Source organism: Rhinopithecus roxellana, chromosome 6, assembly GCF_007565055.1.
Source record: "Rhinopithecus roxellana isolate Shanxi Qingling chromosome 6, ASM756505v1, whole genome shotgun sequence".
Lineage (NCBI taxonomy): Eukaryota > Metazoa > Chordata > Mammalia > Primates > Cercopithecidae > Rhinopithecus > Rhinopithecus roxellana.
The window spans coordinates 48268346-48291348 of NC_044554.1; the positions used below are offsets into that span (position 1 = coordinate 48268346).

Genomic DNA, 23003 nt, shown 5'->3' on the forward strand with positions numbered 1-23003 from the left:
CTTTATTTTTTTTCTATTGAAATGTTAGGTTGCTCTGGCCGGGCACGGGGGTTCACACCTGTAATCCCAGCACTTTGGAAGGCCAAGGAAGGCAGATCACAAGATCAGGAGCTCGAGACCAGCCTGGCCAATATGGTGAAACCCCATGTCTACTAAAAATACCAAAAAACTAGCCAGGCATGGTGGCACATGCCTGTAATCCCAGCTACTCGGCAGTCTGAGGCAGGAGAATTGCTTGAACCCGGGAGGCGGAGCCAAGATCGCACCACTGCACTCCAGCCTGGGTGAGAAAAGAAGTATTAGGTTGCTCCGTTCTGATGCCTCCAGATCACATTTGATTACAGCAGTTCTTATTTTTCAGACCCATAGAGAAAGGACAGGAGAGTCAGAGCTGATCGTGGGTTACCATGTGATAAGAATAAAGAAATCAACAAATCAGCTTTAAGGCAGGCATTTTGGGGCCCTGGGGATGTGCACCTTGCCCTGGTACTGCAACAGGTGAGCCCTGGATGAGCCACATGGTGCGGGGGCCTCTGAGGAAAGGGCTGGGAATGTGTTTGGACCACCAGGAAGGGCACCTGGCCCCTCGCTCTGGCCTCCGGAAGCCTGGTCAACACCTTCACAAACAGTAATGGCCCAAGACAGGTGTTTGCACTACATCAAGTGTGAAGAGGGTGAGGGCCACCAAAGAAGACGGTGGGCATGAGCAGCACAGGGCCACACTGGCCTGGGGCTGACTCCTCATGGGCCATCCTAGGACCGATTCTAATTTCTTAGAAGAGAAAATCTTTTAAAAATATTTGCAGAAGCAAGTTGGACCTGAGGCCGCACAAAGCCTCCCCGACGGGTTCCAAGAAGTGGCAACAGCATGGAGTCCAGTCAGAAACTCAGTTTGTCCACTCTTTATTAAAGCCAGGCCCTCCTGCCAACGGCTGCAGGACAGCTGCTGGGGCCCAGGAGGGACAGGGACAGCAGATCCTGGCCATATAGGGCTAGAGCTGAGATTCCCAGAGCCCCCGAGCCCACCTTGCCCTTGGCCCTTTCTGAGACTCCTGTCCCGCAGAGAGAGGAGAAACCCAGGGCTGAGGCCATTACCCAGCACACCGATGCCTCCCTGGGATCCCTGCTCTCCTCACCACCCCGCCCCGCAATCTCACCCAGCCAGGCTAACTGACCGCCACCACCCAGGCCCTCTTCCCACCCACCAACTACCGTGCCTCCTACCCGCCCCCAGCCCAGGCAGCCTGGCTGCTGCGCTCAGCCCCCAAGGCCATGTCTACACTAATGTGGAAGGAACTAGGTCTATAAGGAAATGCAGCTGCACCAAAAATCCGTTTCCTGGCCCCACTCACAGTGGCCCCAAAAGCATGAGGGGAGGGAGGGCTTCACATGAACTACACCCCAGTTGCCTGCCCAGTAGCTTCCATGGGCCCAGTCCGTAGGGTGGGGCGCCCACCAGGCAGGGGCCTTGCATAGTTGGGTGCCTGGTTTGTCACTGAGCCACGGCTCAGGTCCACACCCCCCAGAAGTGGACAGCCACTGTGCAAGCTGCCAGGACACGGGTGCCTCAACTAACCAATTTGTGAAATGGGACTCTAAACAGAAACACTACTAGTGTAATGACAGAAGCAGAGTTAAAGGGACCTGCGGGTGTCCTAGGGCCCTAATTATGGGATGTGGGGGAAGATCCTTCAACCAACCTCAGTCGCTCTAAGTGAGCGCTGGGCTCCGAGGACGGAGCGTCTGCCTGCTCCAGGAGACGGGCAGCCCAGGGAAGTGAAAGCTGGGGCTCAGGGCTGCGAGGGCCTCGGGCGCCCAAAGATGTCTGAGTTTGCCACCTCCCGCTGAGGGAGGTGAAAGTACCAAAGGACTGAGAGAAGCAGAGACCAAAACCGAACCGGTGCGGCGGGCGCCCGGGTGCCCTCTGTGCCCGTGTGGAGAGAGGACAGCAGGCGGCTCGAGAATAAGGCTTCAAACTCCTTCTGGACCCTGTCAACACCCGCGACTCGTCTACCTGGCCGTAAGTTTGGTATCTGGCTTTTTACTCCTCCTAGATTCTTTAGGCCATATGAGAGGTGGAAATAAATATCTGCAGACGACAAGTTTCAAGTTTTCCCATTGCAGCTCCGCCCTTTGGAAACCTACAAGGTCTCCCCTCGCCTCTGGCAATTAAACCTTCGGATGACCGGGAGGCCCTAAGTCTCCCACTGAGGAATGGGAGGAAGTGGTCAGCCAAACCCACCGGCCTCCCAGGCATCTCGCCGGCCCACCTGCGTGGCTGGACCCCACCCTCCCGTGGAGCAAGGGCTTTCCCCTCCCTCGCCGCCACACCCGGTTGCAAACGCACATGTCCCTTGCTCCCTGGGCCACCCAAGTCGGAATCCGGGTAAAATAAATAGCATCGCCCGCCAACTACCGCCCTGCTTCACAGCCCGGGCCCACCCAGGGAATATCGCAGTCTCCGTGTGGGTGGCGCCCAGGCCTCGCTGCCTCCGCGCTGCTCTTCTCTCCAGAGCTCCCCACGTCTCCGGCTGAGCTCACGGACCCGGCGGGCAAGAGACTCGGGGCCGCAGTGCGGGGGCTGAGGGAAGGCACCGCACCCAGGACTGGGACCCTCAGCCTCCCGGGGCCCGAGGAGCGAGGGGCCGGTGGCCCTGCAGGCTGCGCTGCCGTCGGCCCCGTGCCCCTCACAGGACGCCCTCCCTGTAGGCGCCCGAGGGCCCGGCGAACGCGGCCTGGTGCTCGGAGCCGAAGCTTGTGCCGCCCGCGAACTCCAGCAGGGCGCTGCCGCGCTCCCCCGGGCCAGCGCTGGACGGCCCCTTGGCGGCCGCCTCGGGCTTGGGCGTGGGGGCTGGGGCCGAACCCGAGCCCGCCGCTGCGGCGGCGCCGCGGTGCGTCTTCATGTGGGTGAGCAGGTGCGAACTCTGCGAAAAGCGGCGGCCGCAGTTGGCGCAGGCATAGGGCCGCTCGCCCGTGTGTGTGCGCTGGTGCGTGACCAGCACAGAACGCTGCGAAAAGCGCTTGCCACACTCAGGGCACGGGAAAGGACGTTCGCCCGTGTGGCCGCGCCGGTGCTTGGCCAGATTGGAGCGCTGCGCGAAGCCGCGGCCGCAGTCGGCGCAGCGGAAGGGTTTCTCGCCCGTGTGAGTGCGTCGGTGACGCTTGAAGTCCGAGCTGTGGCCGAAGCCCTTGCCGCAGTCGGGGCAGCGGTGCGGCTTCTCCTCGGCGTGAGCCCACTGGTGCCGCGTCAGCGCGGCGCTCTGTCCGAAGCGCCGGCCGCACTCTCCGCACGCGTAGGGCCGCTCCCCGGTGTGCGCGCGCCCGTGAGCTGTCAAGTGCGCGCGACGGCTGAAGCCCGCGCCGCACACGCCGCACACGAACGGTTTCTCGCCGGTGTGGCCGCGCACGTGCGCCGCCAAGTGCGAGCCACGGGCGAAGCGCGCGCCGCACTCGGGGCACGGGAAGGGCCGCTCGCCGGTGTGCGTGCGCCGGTGGCGCGCCAGGTGCGAGCCGTACACGAAGCTCTTGCCGCAATCGGCGCAGCGGTGTGGCCTCTCGCCCGCGTGGTAGCGCTGGTGCTTGGCCAGCGCAGCCCGGCGCCCGAACGTCTTGCCGCAGTCGGAGCAGATCCACGGGCTCTCCTCCTCCGCCAGCGCGGCCGGCGCGGGCTCCGCGAGCAGACTCCCGACGGCAGGCCCGAACGCGCGCAGGCCGCCTCCGCCGCCCCCGGCCCCGCCGGCGCCGAAAGGGTCGCAGGCCAGCCCTGTCCCCTCCACCAGGGAGAGCGGGCCCCCCAGGGGCGCAGGGAGCGGGCGCCCGTCGACCGGCAGCCGCTCTCGGAAGTCGGGTAGGCCCAGGAGCGGGAAGCTGTCTGGGTGCAGCCAGGACTTGGGGTGCACGGGGAAGTGGAAGCCCAGCGGGTGGGAGGAGGGGCCTTCGCCCTCTCCCAGGCCATTGCCCAGCTCCAGGAAGCGCCGGTGCGGCGCGGGGTCAGCCTTGCCGCTGGGGGTGGGCGCCGCCTCCTCTCTCTCCTCGGCCGCGGCCTCCGCCTCTCCGTCCGCTTCACCGGCTTCAGGTCCCCCCGGTCCCTCTGGCCCAGGGTCGGTGTCCTCCGGCCCCGCGGCGGCCGCCGTCTCGCCGGGCTCCCGCCGGGGGCCGTCACCACCCGGCTCCGCACAGCCCCCGCCGCGTCGGTGGCGCTGGAAGTCGGCGCGCAGGCGGAAGGCCTGGCCGCAGTCGGGGCAGCAGTGCGGGCGGTCGGCCGTGTGCACCGCCTGGTGCCGCGCCAGCGCCGAGCTCTGGCTGAAGCTGCGGCCGCAGTGCGGACACGGGTAGGGCCGCTCGCCCGTGTGCGTGCGCTGGTGCGTGACCAGGTAGGAGCGGCGTCCGAAGCCCGCGCCGCAGAAAGCGCAGCGGTAGGGCCGCTCGCCCGTGTGGATGCGTCGGTGCGTAACCAGGTGCGACTTGTAGACGAAGCGCTTGCCGCAGTCCGGGCACGGGAAGGGCTTCTCACCGGTGTGCGTGCGCTGGTGGATGGCCAGGTGCGAGCGGTACACGAAGCCCTTGCCGCACTCCTCACAGCCGAAGGGCTTGACTGCCGCGTGGTAGCGCTGGTGCTTGGCCAGCCGCGAGCGGTGCGGGAAGACCTTGCCGCACACGTCGCACGTGGTCTCGGGCCGCCCGGCCAGCGGAGCCACTGAGGCGGGGAACGCCCAGGTCGACAGCAGGTTCGCACCCGGCTCCCGGCCGTGCAGGAAAGGCTTTGTTTCAGAGCCGTCGGCCAGTACCCCGAGGCCGCCTTGGTCGGGGCCCCACCTCTCTGGAGTCTGCGCCGAATCCGAGTCGTCGGGGCCCCACGTCCCAGGCACGTCGCCCACGCCGTAGGCCGCTGACCAGAGCCCTGGGGGCTCGTTCTCCTCCTCAGCCACCTCCGCCAGGAAATCCTCATCGTCTTCCTCATCGTGGTCCTCTATGTCGTCCGTCCAGAACCAGGCTCCTGAAGACGACAAAGGCAGGCCAGAAGAGAGAGGTAAGTGAACTTGACAGGAGCCTTTGGAAGGTTCCTGTCCCGAGAAATCAGGGCTTCTGAGACACCACCAGCAGGACCTTCCTTCAGTCGGACAGGGCACTTCCTTTTGCCGAGTGAGTGGTTGCGCATGCCCCACTGCCAGTCCTGAACAGCCACAGGGCAGGAAAGCCGCCGCCCCCAGCTAGGAACCTGGGGACACGCAGCACACGAAACTGTCCCTCCCAGGAAAGCCAGGGCTCCCGTCCAACATCTCTTCCAGACTGCAGGCTCCCTCCAGGGCTTGCCACCTGCTGAGGAATGGGGCAAACTCTAGCAAGGGGTGAGACCCAAGCAGGGATCCTGTGCTGAGAAAACCAGGTGGAGACGCTGGGGCCGTTTTCCCGAGAGCTCCCCCTCCCTGGCTTTCCTGGAAGACAGCGAAGCCTGCGGGCCCCTCCACAAGAGAACCTGCCTTTGTCAGCTCTAAGCCTTTTTTTTTTTTTTTTTTTTTTTTTTTTTTTTTAAAGACAGGAGTCTCACTCTGTCACCCAGGCTGGAGTGTAGTGGCTCGATCTTGGCTCACTGCAACCTCTGCCTCCTGGGTTCAAGCAATTCTCCCATATCAGCCTCCCGAGTAGCTGGGATTATGGGCTCATGCCACCACGCCCTGCTTTTTATTTGTTTTTTAAAGCTCACTGCATCCTCCACTTCCCAGGTTCAAGCAGTTCTCCAGCCTCAGTCTCCCTAGTAGCTGGGATTACAGGCGCACACCACCACAGCTGGCTATTTTTTGTATTTTTAGTAGAGATGGGGTTTCGCCATGTTGGCCAGGCTGGTCTCGAACTCCTGACCCCAGGTGATCTGCCCGCCTCAGCCTCCCAAAGTGCTGGGATTGCAGGCGTGACCCACCACGCCTCGTCTTTTTTAAATTTTGTTTTGTTTTTTGAGACGGAATTGCGCTCTTGTTGCCCAGGCTGGAGTGCAATGGCGGAATCTTGGCCCAACGCAACCTCCACCTCCCAGGTTCAAGCAATTCTCCTGCCTCAGTCTCCTCAGTAGCTGGGATTACAGGCGTGTGCCACCACGCCCAGCTTTTTTTTTTCTTTTTTTAAAGTAGAGACGGGGCTTCTCCATGTTGGTCAGGCTGGTCTCAAACTCCTGACCTCAGGTGATCCGCCTGCTTCGGCCTCCCAAAGTTCTGGAATTACAGGGGTGAGCCATCGTGCCCGGCCGTTTGTTTTGTTTTGTTTTGTTTTTTGAGACGGAGTCTTGCTCTGTTGCCCAGGCTGGAATGCAGTGGCGTGACCTCGGCTTACTGCAACCTCCACCTCCCAGGTTCAAGTGATTCTCCTGCCTCAGCCTCCCGAGTAGCTGGGACTACAGGCGCCTGCCACCATGCCCAGCTAATTTTTATATTTTTGGTAGAGACAGGGATTCACCATATTGGCCAGACTGGTCTCGAACTCCTGACCTTGTGATCTGCCCGCCTCGGCCTCCCAAAGTGCTGGGATTACAGGCATGAGCCACCACACCCAACTACTTTACTTTGTATTTTTAATAGAAACGGGTTGCACCACGTTGACCAGGCTGGTCTTGAACTCTTGACCTCAGGTGATCCACCTGCCTCAGCCTTCCAAAGTGCTGGGATTACGGGTGTGAGCCACCACGCCCAGCCTGTCAGCTCTAAGGTTTGCTCAGCCTCCCCCATTCAGACCCTCTCCCACCAAGCTGCACCCGTGCCCTCTCCCTTTGGCCCTCCGAGGCACCTGTGCGGGCAGCAAAGAGCATGTAGATGGAGTTGGCTCGGTGGGGCTCCTATAGATGGCTGATACACCTAAGACACTGTAGGCCGGGCACGGTGGCCTGTAATCCCAGCACTTTGGGAGCCCGAGGCAGGTGGATCACGAGGTCAGGAGATCAAGACCATCCTGGCTAACCTCTACTAAAAAATACAAAAAACTAGCTGGGCGAGGTGGCGGGCGCCTGTAGTCCCAGCTACTCGGAGGCTGAGGCGGGAGAATGGCATGAACCTGGAAGGCGGAGCTTGCAGTGAGCCGAGATCGCGCCACTGCACTCCAGCCTGGGCGACATAGCGAGACTCCGTCTAAAAAAAAAAAAGACACTGTGACACACCCAGGAGGGAACTGATGTCTATGGAGCAGGCACTAAGTCACAGGGAACACAGGGATGACACCTGGCCTGTGGCCCCATATGCTCCAAGGCACCTTCATGGACCCTGCCTGGTGTCTACCCCACAGTCTCAGCATCTGGAAGGTTCCAGCTCCCACAGCTGGTGTGGGAATCTCGTCCTCACCCCACCTGGGTCCCCTGCCAAGGCACTGGCCCATTTCAGCCATCACCTAGCTGGATAAGCTTGGACCACTGAGTCCTGCCCCTAGGGGGGAAGTCGGAGCCCAGGAGGTCCCAGTGCGCCTCGGGCGGCCCCTCATGTCGCACGCTGGCCCCCACCAGGCTGCATGGCCTTGGCACTGCCTTGTCCCACATGCATTCCATATGGGGACCTAGAGCCTCAGGAAAACACAGACCCACACAGGCCTGGCTTCACTGTGAAAAAACAGGCATCATAGAAAAGGGTCAGAAAATGGGTTACTTCATCTTTCCCATTTCATGATACTTTCTCGGTTTACTATTATAGTAAACGTAAGCTTGAAATAAAAAGGTTTCTTGTCACTAAGTTGAGTCTACCTCGAACTGCCACCCACAGCCACTCTGTGCATAGAGCAGCAAAGAAAAGCCCAGTCCCCATCAGCCCAGTTCCCGTTTGGCAGCAACACTCCCCAGGTCCGGGAAGGCTGCTGCACCCCAGCCCTAAGCCCCAACCCTACAGGGTAGGGAGGCTGGCAGAGAGCTGGAAAGGATCTGACCCTTAGGCTCTGATGCAGGTCTTGGGTTTAGAGATGCCTCCAAATGGGGAAGGTTCAAGCCTAGGAACAACTACGATTTTGTAGCAAGACGCATCGGCACCTCAGGAACCAGGCAAGACTCAACGAGCATTTACTGTACAATAAGCCTCAAAGAAATGGACTCCCAGGCCAAGTGCAGCCTTGCCCATAGAAGTCTCAGCTGCCCAGAGCTGGGAGGCTCCTCCCAGCACCTCTCCCTTGATCCTGAGTGCAGCAAGGAAGCCTCTCACTTGGGGAGGTAGGCAGGGAGCCACCCTCCCAGTAGGCTCTGTAGAGAGGGCACCTCCCACCAGCTCTGGAGCTGGCATGGCCGCCTGTCCAACAACTGAGACAAGGGTGGGCCACATTCCAGCATATGGCATGGTGATAGGCCACCACTGACACCGAGTGTGGGACAGGAAGGGCATCCAAGTCCCTGGGAAGTCTGAGCTGGCTGCACTCTGAGGGGAGCTCCCAGGAAGTAGCAGGGCCCCTGGGAAGGGTCCCAGAGGGAAACCAGCCTGCCCCAGGCCAGGCTCTGTCGAAGTGGATGGGAACATCCTTGACTGAGGGTGTTCAGCCAACAGGACTCCAGGGACATGGCCCCAAGGGCGTTTGCTGGCTCTCAGATCCAAAGCCCTTTTTTAGATCTAAGTGAGGCCTCACAGCTCAACTCATCAGACCCAAGACTGGAGGCTGACTAGGAGGGGTTGGCACATGTTTCTCAACAGCTGGGGGGCACTGGGGCAGGAACCATGTACAGCAGCCCAGGGTGCCCAACACCTGCTTCCTCCAGAATGCAGGGGACAGCGGAGGAGAAGAGACCCTGGGGCTGGCGGTCCTTCTCCCCTGCACCTCACCTTTAGGCCTGAGGACTCTGGCCTAGCAACATTCAGCTAGGCTTCCGGGAAGATCCCGAGGGACCACAAGGCTCAGTGGTCAAAAGCAGAGGCTGACCAGAGGCTCAAAGTTAGCTGTCTAGGGAGGGAGAAACTTCCAGAGTGTAGCCACAAGGACCTTCACAGCCTGTGTCCTGAACTGGGAACACTAAGACCCCCCCCATCCAGCAGCAGGTGATAGGAGCTGATGGAGGGGAGACCACCCCAGCAGGTTGGGTGCCAAGGGAATGAATGAAAGGCCTCAGGGCTTTCACAGGAACTATCTCCCCCACCTCCCTCCACAGGCGCCAGCACTGGGCACAGCTGCTCCCTAGCACGAGTGGCATCTTTAGAGGCTTCCCTTCAAATCTTAATGCTGAGATGTTCCTCAAGGGCTCACTACTCCACTGTGCCCACCATAGTAACCCTCCTGCAGGCTGAAGCCCCACATCTGCTCAGTTGCATCAGGACGGCAGGGGCCAGGCTGGGATGCTACACCATCTCTCCCTTGGCTTCACCTCAAAAGGCAGCTGGAGGGCCCGGGCTCTGCCTGGGTGTGAATTCCACTCCTACGACGCACTGGCCATGGACCCTGGACAAGGCCTTAAATCTGAGTTTCCCCATCTGTAAAATGGGTCGATAACAGCACCAGTGGATAAATCCACTTGGTGGGACTGCTGCAAGGATGAAATGCACATCCATAAACACCTGCGATGCGGCTGCAGAAGCACCTCCCAGGGTCGGGTGGTGCTGCTGCCACCACGTGTCCCTGCAGATGCCGAGGCCCCTGCTGTCCATCCCATGCTTTCTGTTGGTCATCGCTCAAGTTGTCCCCCAAATGTCAGGCGATGCTCCTTTCCTGCCATCAGGCCCTGGTGGCCACAGATCCCCACCAAGGCCTTTCCTCTTGAGGCTGGGCCACAGTCCCTAACCCTAGACAGGGCCCTGGCCAGCCCTGTGCCCAGGAGGCAGGCTGCCTCCTGGACTGGACAGGAGGGGCAGGGCACCCTCCAGCCCACACTAGGGCCTTCCTGCTCACCAGTGGCTGGTGCGTGCCAAGGCCCTCAGGGAGGCCCTGGATGCACAAAGATCCCTAGGGAGGGTGGTCATCGGCATCACCAAAGCCGAGCATTTACCCAGAATCCCACCAACACAACTGTAGGCTCTCCAGCTTCTATCCCCAGGCCCTGGCTTAACTATGCAGGAGGCAGTGGTAATCCCAGGGGCCAGCCAATGCCCCCAGCAGCAGAGTCCCCGGAACACGTCTGGTAAGTGCCCTGCCCTGGGCAGAGGGTGGGGGTCCTATGTAGGACACTAATCACAGGGGCTGTGGGGAAAACAGTGGCCCCACAGCCACATGCCTGACCCAGAAGACACGGTCCCAACCTGCCATGGGATACCACACACATCTCACATCACTCAGGGATGCTGCTTAGTGTAGCCCATACACATCACCCATGGCAGCAGGCGCCACCATCTACAACTCCCACCCCTGGGCAACCTCTGCCCATCTCGGAGTCTGGAACCTGCCCTCCAGGCCCAACCTGACCTGGGCCGCACGGCGAGTCTGCGGAGTGAGCTGACTAAACAGCCCCACTTCTCTCCCTCTGACAACCCATCCGCTAGGGCCTGGCCTGGAGTGCAGGCTGTGGAAGTCAGTTCTGAGTGAGGCCAACACCTGCTCCCTCCCCTCCCCCGGCTGGTGCAACTTTCTCTATCCAGACACAAACTCCAGATGGCCTTAGAGAGACCCTCCCTCATGGGGGACAGCAAAGGGAGGAGGTGGACAAGGGTGACACACCCAAGTTCATAGGCATTAGCAGCCCTCCCTTCTGCAAAATGTCAGGGAGACGAGGGTGGCACTGCCCCACACATTGGTGCTTGGGGGAGGTAGGGTTCTCGGGCACAGCATCTGCACTGGGATCTGAACCAGCCACATAGCCCTGGCCAGGCTGCCAGGTCTGTAAGGAGGGGGCCTCCTCTGAGGACAGGCACTGGTCCTGCCCCTCACTGGGGCAGGTGACCTCAGAAGGGCCAGTCTGCAGTGGCTGAGGGGGTCATCTTGGAGGGTGGAGAGGCAGCCCCACAAGTACAGGGCTGGCCTGCCAGGCCAAGGCCACTGGCAGCCACATGAGGCCTGCAGGCACCCACAGCCACAATTTTCTCCAGGCACATTCTTCCTCCAGTGCAGACCAGAGCCGGCAAAAAACAGAGTTCAACCAGGGTGGGGATCTAAGCCAGGTAAGGAGAAAGGCAGGACAGGGGAGGGGCAGGAGGGGAAGCGTGGGGCTAGAGCATGGCTGAAGGGCAGGTGGGGGCTTCAGCAGCCCTCAGGAGGGGTGGGTCCTGATGAGCGCAGTGCCAGAGCCCAGATGTCATTGTGGCCCAACTCATCAAGGAGCCCAAGAGAGGGACACACTTGGCTCTTGCAAGACTCCAGTCTAGAAACAAACTCTGTCAGCCTGGGGACAGTCAGCCTCTGTCCTGCCCCAGCGATCTCAACCAGCTCAGCTGGCCAGAAATGAATGCAGGGGAGGCAGGGAGCACTGGGGGAGTGGGGAGCACTGGGGGAGTGGGGAGCATCAGGGGAGGGTAGCTACTCAGTACACAGGCTATGGGTCACATTTCAGAGGCCACCGTGACACACTCACTCAGGGCCAGGGGCATCCCAGGCCTACCAGCCCCAGCACGATGAGCAGCCAGAGGGGGCGCAGGGGGCACTGGCCCAGCCAGGTGCGCAGGCCACAAGGGTCCTGTCGCCTGGACTGAAAGGGAACCACTCAGGCTCAAGCCTGCACAAGGCTCTACCCCTAACCCTTCAAGAGGCACAGAGAACAGGAGCACAAGTAGACCACATGCTGAGGGACGGGCCCCACGGGCCTGTGTCCCCTTCTCCTCCTAAGAGCGTCACCCATATCCCACACTCATCCCGGGGGTAGCAGTGATCTTTCTTGCCAACCAGAACACTCCTGACTGAAGCCTGGGAAATGTTCCAAGAGGGTCCCCAAGTGTCTGGAGAATGGCAGCAGGAAAGGCCTCCTACAATGACACAGAGAGGAGGCTTCAATGACAGTTCAGCTCTGTGTCTCCACCCAAACCTTATCTCCAATGGTAATCCCCAAGTGTCATGTCAAGGGAGGGACCTGGTGGGAGGTGATCAGATCATGGGGGCCGTTGCTCCCATGCTGTTCTCATGATGATGAGGGAGTTCTCACGAGATCTGATGGTTTTTTTTTTTTTTTTTTTTTTTTTTGAGATGGCGTCTTACTCTGTCACCAGGCTGGAGTGCAGTGGTGCAATCTTGGCCCACTGCAACCACCACCTCCTGAGTTCAAGCGATTCTTCTGCCTCAGCCTCCCAAGTATCTGGGACTACAGGCGCACACCACCACACCCGGCTAATTTTTGTATTTTTAGTAGAGATGGGGTTTCACCATATTGCCCAGACTGGTCTTGAACTCCTGACCTCATGATCTGCCTGCCTCCGCCTCCCAAAGTGCTGGGATTACAGGTGTGAGCCACCGTGCCCAACCTATTTTTTTTTTTTTTTAATTTTTGACACAGAGTCTCACTTTGTCACCCAGGCTGGAGTGCAGTGGTGCAATCCTGGCTCACTACAACCTCTGCCTCCCGGGTTCAAGCCATTCTCCTGCCTCAGCCTCCCAAGTAGCTGGGACTACAGGCACACGCCATCACGCCCAGCTAATTTTTGCATTTTTAGTAGAGACGGGGTTTTGCCATGTTGGTCAGGCTGGTCTCAAACTCGACCTTGAGTGATCTGCCCGCCTCGGCCTCCCAAAGTGCTGGGATTATAGACGTGAGCCACCACACACCAGTATTTTCATTTGAAAACACATCTATGCGGTGCTCCGAGTCTACCCATTGCCCCTCCTGACTGGCATCACCCAGCCCCAAACCAGACACCTGTGGGCCAGGGGCCTCTGCATAGCTCTCTGATGCTAGGAGCCCCTCAGACACCACTAAGAACCTCCACGCAACTGACAGTGTGGCATCCTCCAGTGGGAACCTGAGTTCAATTTCTTCAGATGAGTAAAGGGAGCCTTAGAGTTGAAGGAGCAGAATCAGAGCTGCGCCTGAGGTTTCCAGGAAAATTCACCACCCTGAACGCCTTCTGCACCCATCACTCCAAAACCTCCTCTCCAGAATGCCCCAAGCTGCCCACCCCGTTCAGAGTCCTCCCCACGGTGCTCCAGGGAGAGCAAGGGAGACTGCGGGGAGCCTTTTCCCAGACACGGCGGCCAAGTGGGCAGAGAAGCAGAAGGACCAGCTAGTGCTGTGTCATTAGAAGGGCCTCCGCGATGGCGTGCTGGGCTCCTGCACCTGCCCTGGCTCAGCCACCACCTGACAGCTGGCCCCTCACATGCAAAGAAATTCACAGGTTCCAATGTGGGACAGGGAATCATTTTTAAAGGTTCCTAGGAGGAACCTCTAGGTTCTCTAAGGACCTTAGAGCCCTCAGACCTCTCTGGAACTTGAACCACCAGAAGCCAGGCAGCAAAGGCAGAGGTTGGCACAGGCCGGCGACCCCCATATCCACAGAGCCCCCTCCATACCTCACTCCTCAGCACAGATGGTCAGAGGTGCAGTCAGAGGCACCAGGTACCAGGTCTGCAGAGAGCTCAGTGAAGGCCAAAGTTTGACAACAGCTCCGAGAAGTTGTCAGCACAAACCACGAAATTCCATCCGCGCTCACCTGTGTAGACACCAGTGACGATGTCTCCTTCCTCAGGTCGGGGGCTATCTGGGACCCAAGGTTCTTCCCCTTGTTCCAGCCGGAAGATCAGATCAGGCTTGGGGATTGGGTATCCTGCCAGGAGAACAGACAACGGCTACAGGCGGCTCCCGTGGGCCCTCTGCTGCCCTACGGCCCGTGCTGCGCCACCGCTCGGTACCCCTCCCCCTCCCCCTCCACGTTCCCAGCATTAGCCCTCCCCACCCCTCCCTGCTCCGAAGGGTCCAGGCATTCCCTTCCCTGTGAACCCTTCCCTGTCCTCCCCTGCTCTCCTCCCACCAAGCCCCCCCAACACCTTCACCTGCAAGATGCCCACACTCCTCCTCCTCCCTCTCCCTCCTCACCCCCAGAGGCTTCAGGGGCCATACCGCAGAGACCAGAGTCAGACTGCCTCCACAGATGTATCACCTGGCTCAGGGCGTTGCCTGGCCAGTGACATCCCCCGCCCCACCCAGAGGCCATGGGGTCCTAGGGCTTCCCTGGGAGGTGGGCTGGGCCCAGCATCCACCTTTGCAAAGACCCTGGGATTTGAAAGCCCCCGTCAGACAGCTAAGCCCCTGGCAGCCATCACACCAGGCTGCCTCTTGGGGACAAAAGGTCCCATCCTTACCCAAGGACACCAGAATCCCATAGTTCTCCTGCATGACTTCCTGATAGAGGCCCCGCTGGTCTGCTTCCAGCCTTTCCCACTCCTCCAGGGAGAAGTACACAGCCACGTCTTCAAACGTCACCAGTCCCTGGGAAACGGAGCCCCAGGTGAGAGGCTGAGGGAGCCCTTTACAAAGAGCCACAGATGATTGAGGCCACTGAGGCCCTCCAGCGTGGGTGTCAGGGGGACACAGATGCCCAGACGGCACTGAGGGCTTTCAGGCCTTGCTGCAGCCCTGGAAAGCAGGGGCCAGATCCCAGCCAGAGAATGGGGACTCAAGCTCAAAGAGGGTGAATGACCCAGCTCATAGGGCAGAGCTGTGGCTCATGCAGAGGTCAGGAGACAATGAGCCCTGCCCCCAGTTCCTCTCTTCATGCAGTGTGGCTCAAGCCAGTGCAACGGCCACGTCAGCCATGGAGGGCCCACTCCTGTGTGGACAAGCAGGAGCAACTAAACTGAGCATGGGCACTGGCGCCTGACCTGACTGGGCAGCAGGAACCCAGACCCTGGACGTGTGACAGGCACTCCAGGTGCGGGAGCAGCCAGCCTTGGGGGACAGCCAGGCCTCTGAAGTCGCTGTGCACAGTGCCGTTGAGTGGGTGGCAGCCAAAGCGATCAGGACAACCCAATGCCCAGGAGAGCAGGACCACACCCCTGGGCTTGGGGCTGGACACCCAGCCGCTTCCTGTGGCCCCTCCCAACTCAGGGCCACGGCCTAGCCTGGGGACCCCAGTGCCGTGGCCGCTGCCAACAGATGTCTCCAGACAGCAGGTGCCGAGGCCCCGGGGAGAACCCTGCCTAGGTTACCCAAGCCCCATACGGAGAGGGCAGCTCACCTGAGACCCAGCCGTCAGCAAATCATCCTCGTCCTCATCCTCCTCCTCCTCCTCCTCATCCTCCTCCAGGTCCTCATCCCTAGGAGTGGCCGGAGCCCAGGAGGCCTGCAGGCCTGCGGGGAGAGATCTCTTAGGGCCAGCTGCCCTGAGCCCCCAGCCTGCAGGGCCAGGAGCCCCGGAAACACCCTCATTGCAAAGCTGGGCTTCAGCTCCACCCTATCGGCCCAAGAACCCTCCTGACTTGACCAGGTCCCTGGCCTGGCCCACCTCAGCCCCATTCACCTCCTCCCCAAGGCTGGCTGCTTTTCTTACCCTTTTCCTGAAGAACTGGGGACTTGGCATCACCACCATGGCTAAGTCGCTCCTGGGTCCCCAATGCCGGAGGCTGCTCCTCTGCCAGCACCTCCTTCACGTCCTCCTCCTCCTCCACGTCCGCCTCCACCTCCACCTCGGCCACCTCCTCCACCTGCGTGTCCTCCACTACCTCTGCCACACCCTCCTCCTCCTCTTCCACCACTATCTCCTCCTCCTCTTCTGCCACCTCCTGCGCCTCTTCCCCCTTTTCCTCCTCCTCCTCCTCTTCCTCCTGGTCAGGGTCGCACTCTGCCCCGTCCTCTGCCCGCTCCAGCTGGACAGCTGGGGAGTCGGGAGTCCTGTGGAGTGCCGCCATCCTCCCTGGGAGCGAGCCTCCGCGTGGCCTGAAACGCAGATGGACACCAGTGATGCGCTGCTCTCAGCACACCACACAGGTCCCCTCACAGGGTCTCCCACAGCCTGGCAGGGGCGCGGGGAGCAGGACTGACTCCTCCTGTTATGTAGTTGAAGGCAATGGAGATGAGGGAGGACCAGGCCTTCCCATGGTCTTCCCCTGCACCACCAAGACATTCTGTACCCAGAAAGGCTGCCCCAGGAGCCCCTCCGCATGAGCCCTAGGATGCCAGTCTCAACTCCTTTTCACAAAGAACTACATGCCTGGTGTGAACTGCTGCTCTTTCCTGGAGTAAATCAGCCATTTCTCCCAGTCTTTATCCACAAGGAAGTATCACACAGCCCGAGGGTGGCCCGTGTTTAGCCAGAAGGATACACAGAACAAAGAGACGCTTACCTGGTCCTCAACACACATGAACCAGGCCAGCAGGGAACGCCAAGAAGTCTCAGCACAGACAGGCTGCAGGCACTTGCAAGGCAGGACGGGGCTGGGAGGAGAGACAGGTGCCGGGAAGCCAGCAGGTCAGGCTCCTTCCTGCAGGACATGGGAGAGCGGGGGCTGCGAGCCAGCGTCACCTTCATGTGCCCTCAGCCCTCGCTCTGTGAAAAGTGCAGTGCATGGCAGACACACAGCTCATTGCCAGACCATCAGGAGGACAGGAAATGCCTGTGACATTTCAAGTTTGGGGATCAGAGACTCTTAAGGGCTGACTTATCAAAGTCCCAGAGGCTACAGGGTCCTACTCTCTCACTGACATCAGGGACAGCTCAGCCCAGAAGCTCAGGGGAGAGGCAGCCACACCGACACAGGGTCCAGGGCCATGGACACAGCAGGATGGGATCTGCTGGCCCTGGGACCCCTTGCCCCTCCCCACTGCGTGTCCTTCACCAGCCCCTGTGAGGTCTCAAGGGCAGGGAAGAGTCACAGAGTTGATGAGTCCATTTCAGTGGCTCCTTTCTGGGTATAAACCTGAGACCTGGCCCATCACCCAGGACACACACCATCAGTGTCTCCGGCCTCAACAGGGCCATTTCCACAGCGAGCCAAGCCCAGAATCCAGGGGCTGAGGCCATGAGCCCCAGAAGCATCCTGGAATGTCAGGCCACTTGGCCACACAGAGCACTGGGCCCACCCTAGTTCATCCAGCTTGAGCAGTGGACACTGTCTGCCACAGAACTCCTAAAACAATACAGAGTGGCCTTCATGAGAACAGTCCAGACCACCACACCTGGTGTTCTTACGGACACAGGAGAAAGCTGCTCCATGATTACCTCTCCCTCTGTAACCCATCACTTCTCTATCAATTAGGCAGCTGTGTTAGGCCATTTCTGCATCACTGTGAAGGAATACCTGAGGCTGAGTAAGTTATAAAGAAAAGAGGTTTCATTCACTTACAGTTCAACAGCCTGCACCAACAGGGCACCAGCATCTGTTTCTGGGGAGGGCCTCAGGAAGCTTCCACTCATGGAGGGAGGCAAAGGGGCAGCAAGAGAGAGGGAGGAAGCTCCACACTCTTTTAAAACAACCACATCTCTCATGAACTGAGAACTCCCTTATCACCAAGGGGATGGTGCTAAACCATTCATGAGGGATCCGCCCCCATGAGCCAATCTCCTCCCACCAGGCCCACCTCCAACACTGGAAATCACACTTCAGCATGAGACTGAGACTGGAAGGGGACTGATGGAGCCTAGATGTTTGTTCCCGCCCAGATCTCATGCTGAACCATAATCCCCAGTGCTGGAGGTGGGGCCTGGTGGGAGGTGACTGGATCATGGGGGCGGGCCATCCCCTTGGAGACAGTGAGTAATGAGTGCTCGCTCTGCGTTCACAGGACATCTGGTCGTCTTTAAGTGTGTGGCGCCTCCCCACTCACTCTCTCTTGCTTGTTCCTGTTTTCGCCATGTGACATGCCTATTCCCCCTCACCATCCACCATGATTAAAGGCTTCCTGAGGCCCCCTAGATGCCAGGCAGATGCCAGCACCATGCTTCCTGTACGGGCTGCAGAACCATACGCCAATTTCACCTCTTCTTTATAAATTAGCCAGTCTCAGGTAGTTTTTCACAGCAATGCAAGAACAGCCTGACACCTGGACAAACAGCCAAACCATAGCAGCGGCGCGTACTCGTTTCCTGAACTGCTTTGAGCAGCTGCCTTAAAATCCACTTTAGTAGCCAGGAAGCTCTGAGCATTCACACAGGCCCACCCAAGTCACGGGCTGGGACACACAGGCATCCAGAAGCCACCTCTGTCCCAAAGGTCACCTGTGCCCCCTCACTGGCTCCAGCCCCCTTTCCAGTTTCAGAATCACTGACCCCCAAAGACTCAAGTCACAGAACTATGCCTGGGAGCACCGCCCCAACCTCCAGCCTCTCCCAGAAGCCGGCCTTCTCAGTGTCCACAGCTCTTTGGCGTGTGAAGATGCCTGAAGTGTGGAAACGCATGCTCTGCGTGTTATGCTCGCCACCTCCAGGAGGACGCGGCCCTGCCCAGCACTCAGGGCGCTGGGTACACTCAGCAACGGTTTCCCAACCGCCACCCACTTGAGGCCCAGAGAAGGGCTTTTCTCTTTCAAGCCTCAGGCCGCAGATTCAGGCTGGGCCTAGGTGCCATGCCAAGCCCGGCAGAGTTGTCTCGTCTGGCCACCACCTGAAGCAGCAACTTTCAACTCCCAGAGCCAGGCCACCAATATGAGGACACAACAGAAGAACACTTCATGGCTTTGGAATAAAGTGGCTGCATGTTCCTCTCATCTCAGGCCCTGTGTGTGCTATTCCCCATCCTTGGAACTCTCTTTCCCTCTTCCTGGGTGATCTTCCGAGGCAGCCCCCGGGGCCCAGTGGTGATAGAGTTCCCTGTATTTCTTCCCTCGCAGCACCTACCACATCTTAAAAATACACTTATGAGACTGTCTTATCATCTCTCTCCCTGCGTGTGGTCAGCTCCAGAGCAGCAGAAGCTCCCTTTGCTCATGTCTGACTAGCCCCCACACCAGCACTTAAGAAGCATTCACTTACTAAAAGAATGTCTGAAGTCGCCAGCCAATGTGATGGGCACGGGATTTTTAAAACTCAGCATTTTGGCCCTACTGTCCTGTTCCAGAACAGGCTGACCACTGCTGGTTGGTGGGACCCTTAGAATTGGAACTCACCCCAGAAGCAGTGGAGAGTCTCTGCCTCCAAAGAGGACACCGAGTTCTTTCTCCCAAGAAGTCCACCCACGGATGACCAGAGAAGGTGAAGGACCAGCTCCTACAGAGGTCAGAAACACAGCCAGACATCGTCCCCAACCCAAGATTCAGAACAGAATGGTCTGAAAACCAGACCACAGCGGGCCGGGCAGTTTAGATTCCAGCAACTCTCCCTGGGTTATCTCTGCCTCCCCAAGTCCCGCACTCTTTCCCTCCTCTTGCCAGCCTGCCAGTCCACTGTAAACACTGCTCACCTCTCCTTCGGCATCCAACTCTGGGTCAGAGGCCACAGGGGGCCTCATCAGCATCAATCCCAAACCAGAGGCCACCAACTTCATCCCAAACCCTCATTTCTCAAACTCCCGACCTCAGGTGATCCACCCGCCTCGGCCTCCCAAAGTGCTGGGATCACAGGCGTAAGCCACCTCACCCGGCCCCAAACCCTCATTTCTACCAGGGTCCTGCACTCTAGGATACGGTGCTGCAGCCAACATTTAGAATGGGAGGTGACAAGATATCTTCCAAGAGAAAAAGGGAGGGAGACAAAGACAGGAAGAAAAGAAAAAGCTTGAAAGTGGATAGAAACTCTCCACAAAAGCTCCAAAGCCACGGAAACCCAACTCAGAGGGTGGGAGATGTGGGGGTGTGCTTGTGTCTAGCCCCCTTCATTCCCTCTGGGTGGCCCCCACTGCCCTCAGAGCCCTTCGGGTCTTCATGCCCTCCTGGAAGACTTCCTTCCCCGACCACCACGGTCCTCACTGTCTGTCCTCGGATTCTGGATCCCCTTACTCTCCTGGGTTTGCTCCTGGTGCAGGTTATTTCCAGGGGGGCCATCCCAGGTCCCCCAGGGTAGCCCCCTCACCACCCCACCTGGCTCCCCAGGCCTGCCCACACTTGTTGAACCACACCAAGCACCAAGGTCTCCCCACACAAGCAGAGCTGGGGACCTCATCCTCCTGGTATCTGCACTTCCTCTTGCCCATCAGGTCCTCGACCAAAGCCCAGCCCCTTTCCTACCTCTGCTGCCACGCGGGACAGCCCAGACCCCATCCAATCTCAGGGATGGGTGTCCCTACCCACCTGCCGGCAGCAGAAGACAGACGAGCAGCCCACCGGGGCTCCTTCTGCAGATGAGGGACAGCCCAGTCAAGGCCCCCAAGGTCACAAAGCGGGCTCCTGGGGCGACCGGCCGGGCGCCTCCCGCTCCCCAGGGGGCGTCCGGAGCCTCCTCCTCCTGCAGAGACCCAGACGGTGACAGCCCCTCCTGGATGGGTGTGTCCTGGGGGCGGCCGCGGCCCAGCCCCTGCCGCTACGGCCGAGAAGGTGTGGGCGAGCACCCCGAGGTGTCACGCGTGGCCTCCCGGGCCTGCCCCCTCCGCCTCCTGCCTGGACTGGCCCCGGGGGTCGGCAACGCGCAGGCCCGGACGGCAGTCCGGGAGGCGGGGGCGCTGCCGCTGAAGGTCCGACCCGCGCTCCGTTCCGACCCCGCAGGCCCCGGCCCAGCCGCCTCCCCGCGGCCTCCCCGCGCCGGGCGTCGAGGGCCAGCCCGGCCCCGCCGCCGCCGCCGCCCCCGAGCGCAAGCCCGGCCCGCCCGCACCTGCCGCCTGCGCTGCCGCCCACCGGCCCCACGAGACCCACTCACCGCGCGGGCCGGGCTGGCCGAGCCGCGGGCTGGACACCGGGGCCGGGGCCTGCGGGCCGGCGGCGGGCCCCGCGCTACACAAAGTGACGGCCCGGGAGCTGCGCGACGGCGGCGCGTGGGCACCGGAAGTGCCGCCGGCCGGCCCCGCCTCGCCCGCGCCCGCGGGGGGAGGAACTTCCGGTCACGCGGGGGCCGCGGCGCGGAGCTGAGAAGCGCGGGTTGTGGAGGTTTGCCCAGCTGGGCCTCGGACCGGGCGTGCAGGGAGGGAACGGGAGCGTCCTCGACACTTGTGGGGCGTCCACGACCTCGCCCCGCTCCTGGACACCCCGGCCAGGTCTGGGAGGTGACCCCGAGGTCCCGCCGCCTAACCCTTCCTCGAACCCCAGCCCGGCCTAGTTCATCAGGGGGCGCCCGCTGAGGACCACGCCTCGCGCTGGGGCCCCTTCGCCCGTCCACGGGGCCTGCCCCGGACCCCAGGACGGTGGAGGGAGGCGGCGACCTCTGTGGTGGGGAGGGGGCCAGGTGTCCGCGCCTCCGCCAGACCCCCCGGGCCCTCGCGGGGTGAACGTCTTGTGGGCGGGGAGGAAGGAGGGACGGGCGGGGTGAACGTCTTATATGTGGGCTGTGGCGGTTGAGTGCAGGCGGAGACGGGTTGTGGAGCTCGCACTCGGAGGGACATGGGGTCACCGGCAGGGAAACGATGTCCAGGCAGAGGGAATGGCCAGTGTGGGGGCAGAAGTGACAGGCGACCCCAGGAGCCCAGGGAGGTGTCGGTGCGCTCAGCGGCCACCCCCAGGCCCTCACCCCCACGCCTCTCTGCACCTACTCCCAAGAGGTGCAGCTGGGGTGTCAGGATGAGCTCTGGCATCGGTGAGTCCTGTCTGCCACCTGGAATGGTGTGGCCCAGGCCCCTTCCCCAGCTCCCAGCCCGCTTGCACCATTGTTATTGGTGCTTTACTGTGGGAATCTCAGGCCTGACTGGGCAAGAGATAGAGGAGGACTCGGCCAGGCGCGGTGTCTGTAATCCTAGCACTTTGGGAGGCCTTGGCGGGCGGATCACGAGGTCAGGAGTTCGAGACTAGCCTGGCCAACGTGGTGGGTGAAACCCCATCTCTACTAAAAATACAAAAATTAGATGGCTGTGGTAGTGCACGCCTGTAGTCCCAGCTACTCGGGAGGCTGAGACAGGAGAATCGTTTGAAGCCGGGAGGCGAAGGTTGCAGTAAGCCGAGATTGCCACTGCACTCCTGCCTGGGTGACAGGGTGAGACTCTGTCTCAAAAAAAAAGAAAAAAAAAAATAGTAATAAGATAGAGGAGGACTCAAACCTTAGTCCCACAGAGGGGTGCAGCCCCAACCCCTTGAATCAGACCCCTCACAGTGATGTTGCTTGGCTCTTGGTGTTTTAAAATGTCTTAATATAATAACATTTTAAAATAAGGAGTCCCACTCTTGTTTAAAAAATAAAATTGAAAAATCAGGTTCTAATGTGGGATCTCACACCTATAAATTAAGCACTCTAGGGGGCGGAGGTGAGTCACACCTATAATCCCAGCACTTTGAGAAAATGAGGTGGGAGGATCGCTTGAGCCCAGGAAGTCGAAGATGTAATGCACACTGGTCGAAGCACCAGTGCACTCCAGCCTGGGCAACAGATTGAAACCCCATCTCTAATAATAAATACAATTTGAAAAATCAGAAGTTCTGGCAACACAAGGCCCCTGGTTTGCAGGGCACCAGCCAGTAGGGCCTGAGAAGTAACCAGCTTCTGTGGGTGGAACTGAGCTTGGCCATGGTCCTCAGTGCCCATCACTCCCTGTCCCCTTCCTCCCGGCCCATATCTGAATGACACTGCCTGACTCCCCTGTGGGTATCTTTTAGAACCCTGATCCCTATATTAGACCCTTCCCCACCCTACCTGATCTGTCAGGTTCAGTAGGAAGGCGCAATTGCCCCCAGGCGGTTCCCAGGAACGCCTCTGACTGTAGGACAATTAACCAAAAGCAGTGTCACCAGGTGATATGGTTTCGCTGTGTCCCCACTGAAATCTCATCTTGAATTGTCGTTCTCATGATCCCCACATGTTGTGGAAGGGACGCGGTGGGAGGTAATTAAATCATGGGGGCAGTTCACCTCATGCTGTTCTCATGTTAGTGAGTACTCATGATATCTGATGGTTTTGTAAGAGGCTTTTCCCTTTTGCGCCACACTCCTCCTTCCTGCCATCATGTGAAGAAGGAAGTGTTTGCTTCCCCTTCCACCATGATTGTAAGTTTCCTGAGGCCTCCCCAGTCAAGCGGAACTGTGAGTCAGTTTTTGGTGGTGGTGGTGGGGTTTTTTGTTTTGTTTTTTTTTTTTTTTGAGACGGAGTCTCGCTCTGTCACCCAGGCTGGGGTGCAGTGGCACGATCTCTGCTCACTGCAACATCCACCTC

At 59.8% G+C, this 23003-nt stretch overlaps 1 protein-coding gene across 7 annotated transcripts; it reads right to left on the reverse strand.

The window, feature by feature from the left end:
• Positions 1-887: 887 nt before the first annotated feature.
• Positions 888-22658, reverse strand: ZNF316 (zinc finger protein 316). 7 transcript variants are annotated; one of them, XM_030932185.1, is made up of 9 exons: positions 20571-20713; positions 20009-20162; positions 18890-18989; positions 16132-16269; positions 15339-15724; positions 15027-15139; positions 14152-14278; positions 13503-13616; positions 888-4996 (listed from the first exon to the last, which is right to left on the reverse strand). In XM_030932185.1, exons 5-9 carry the CDS (start codon positions 15694-15696, stop codon positions 2688-2690), a joined length of 3021 nt encoding a protein of 1006 aa, XP_030788045.1. In that variant the 5' UTR covers positions 15697-15724; positions 16132-16269; positions 18890-18989; positions 20009-20162; positions 20571-20713; the 3' UTR covers positions 888-2687. The 7 variants fall into 7 exon arrangements, with proteins under 7 accessions (XP_030788045.1, XP_030788044.1, XP_030788047.1 ...); XM_030932184.1 differs by lacking the exon at positions 20571-20713 and adding an exon at positions 20526-20545; XM_030932187.1 differs by lacking the exons at positions 20009-20162; positions 20571-20713 and adding an exon at positions 22488-22658.
• Positions 22659-23003: the final 345 nt, after the last annotated feature.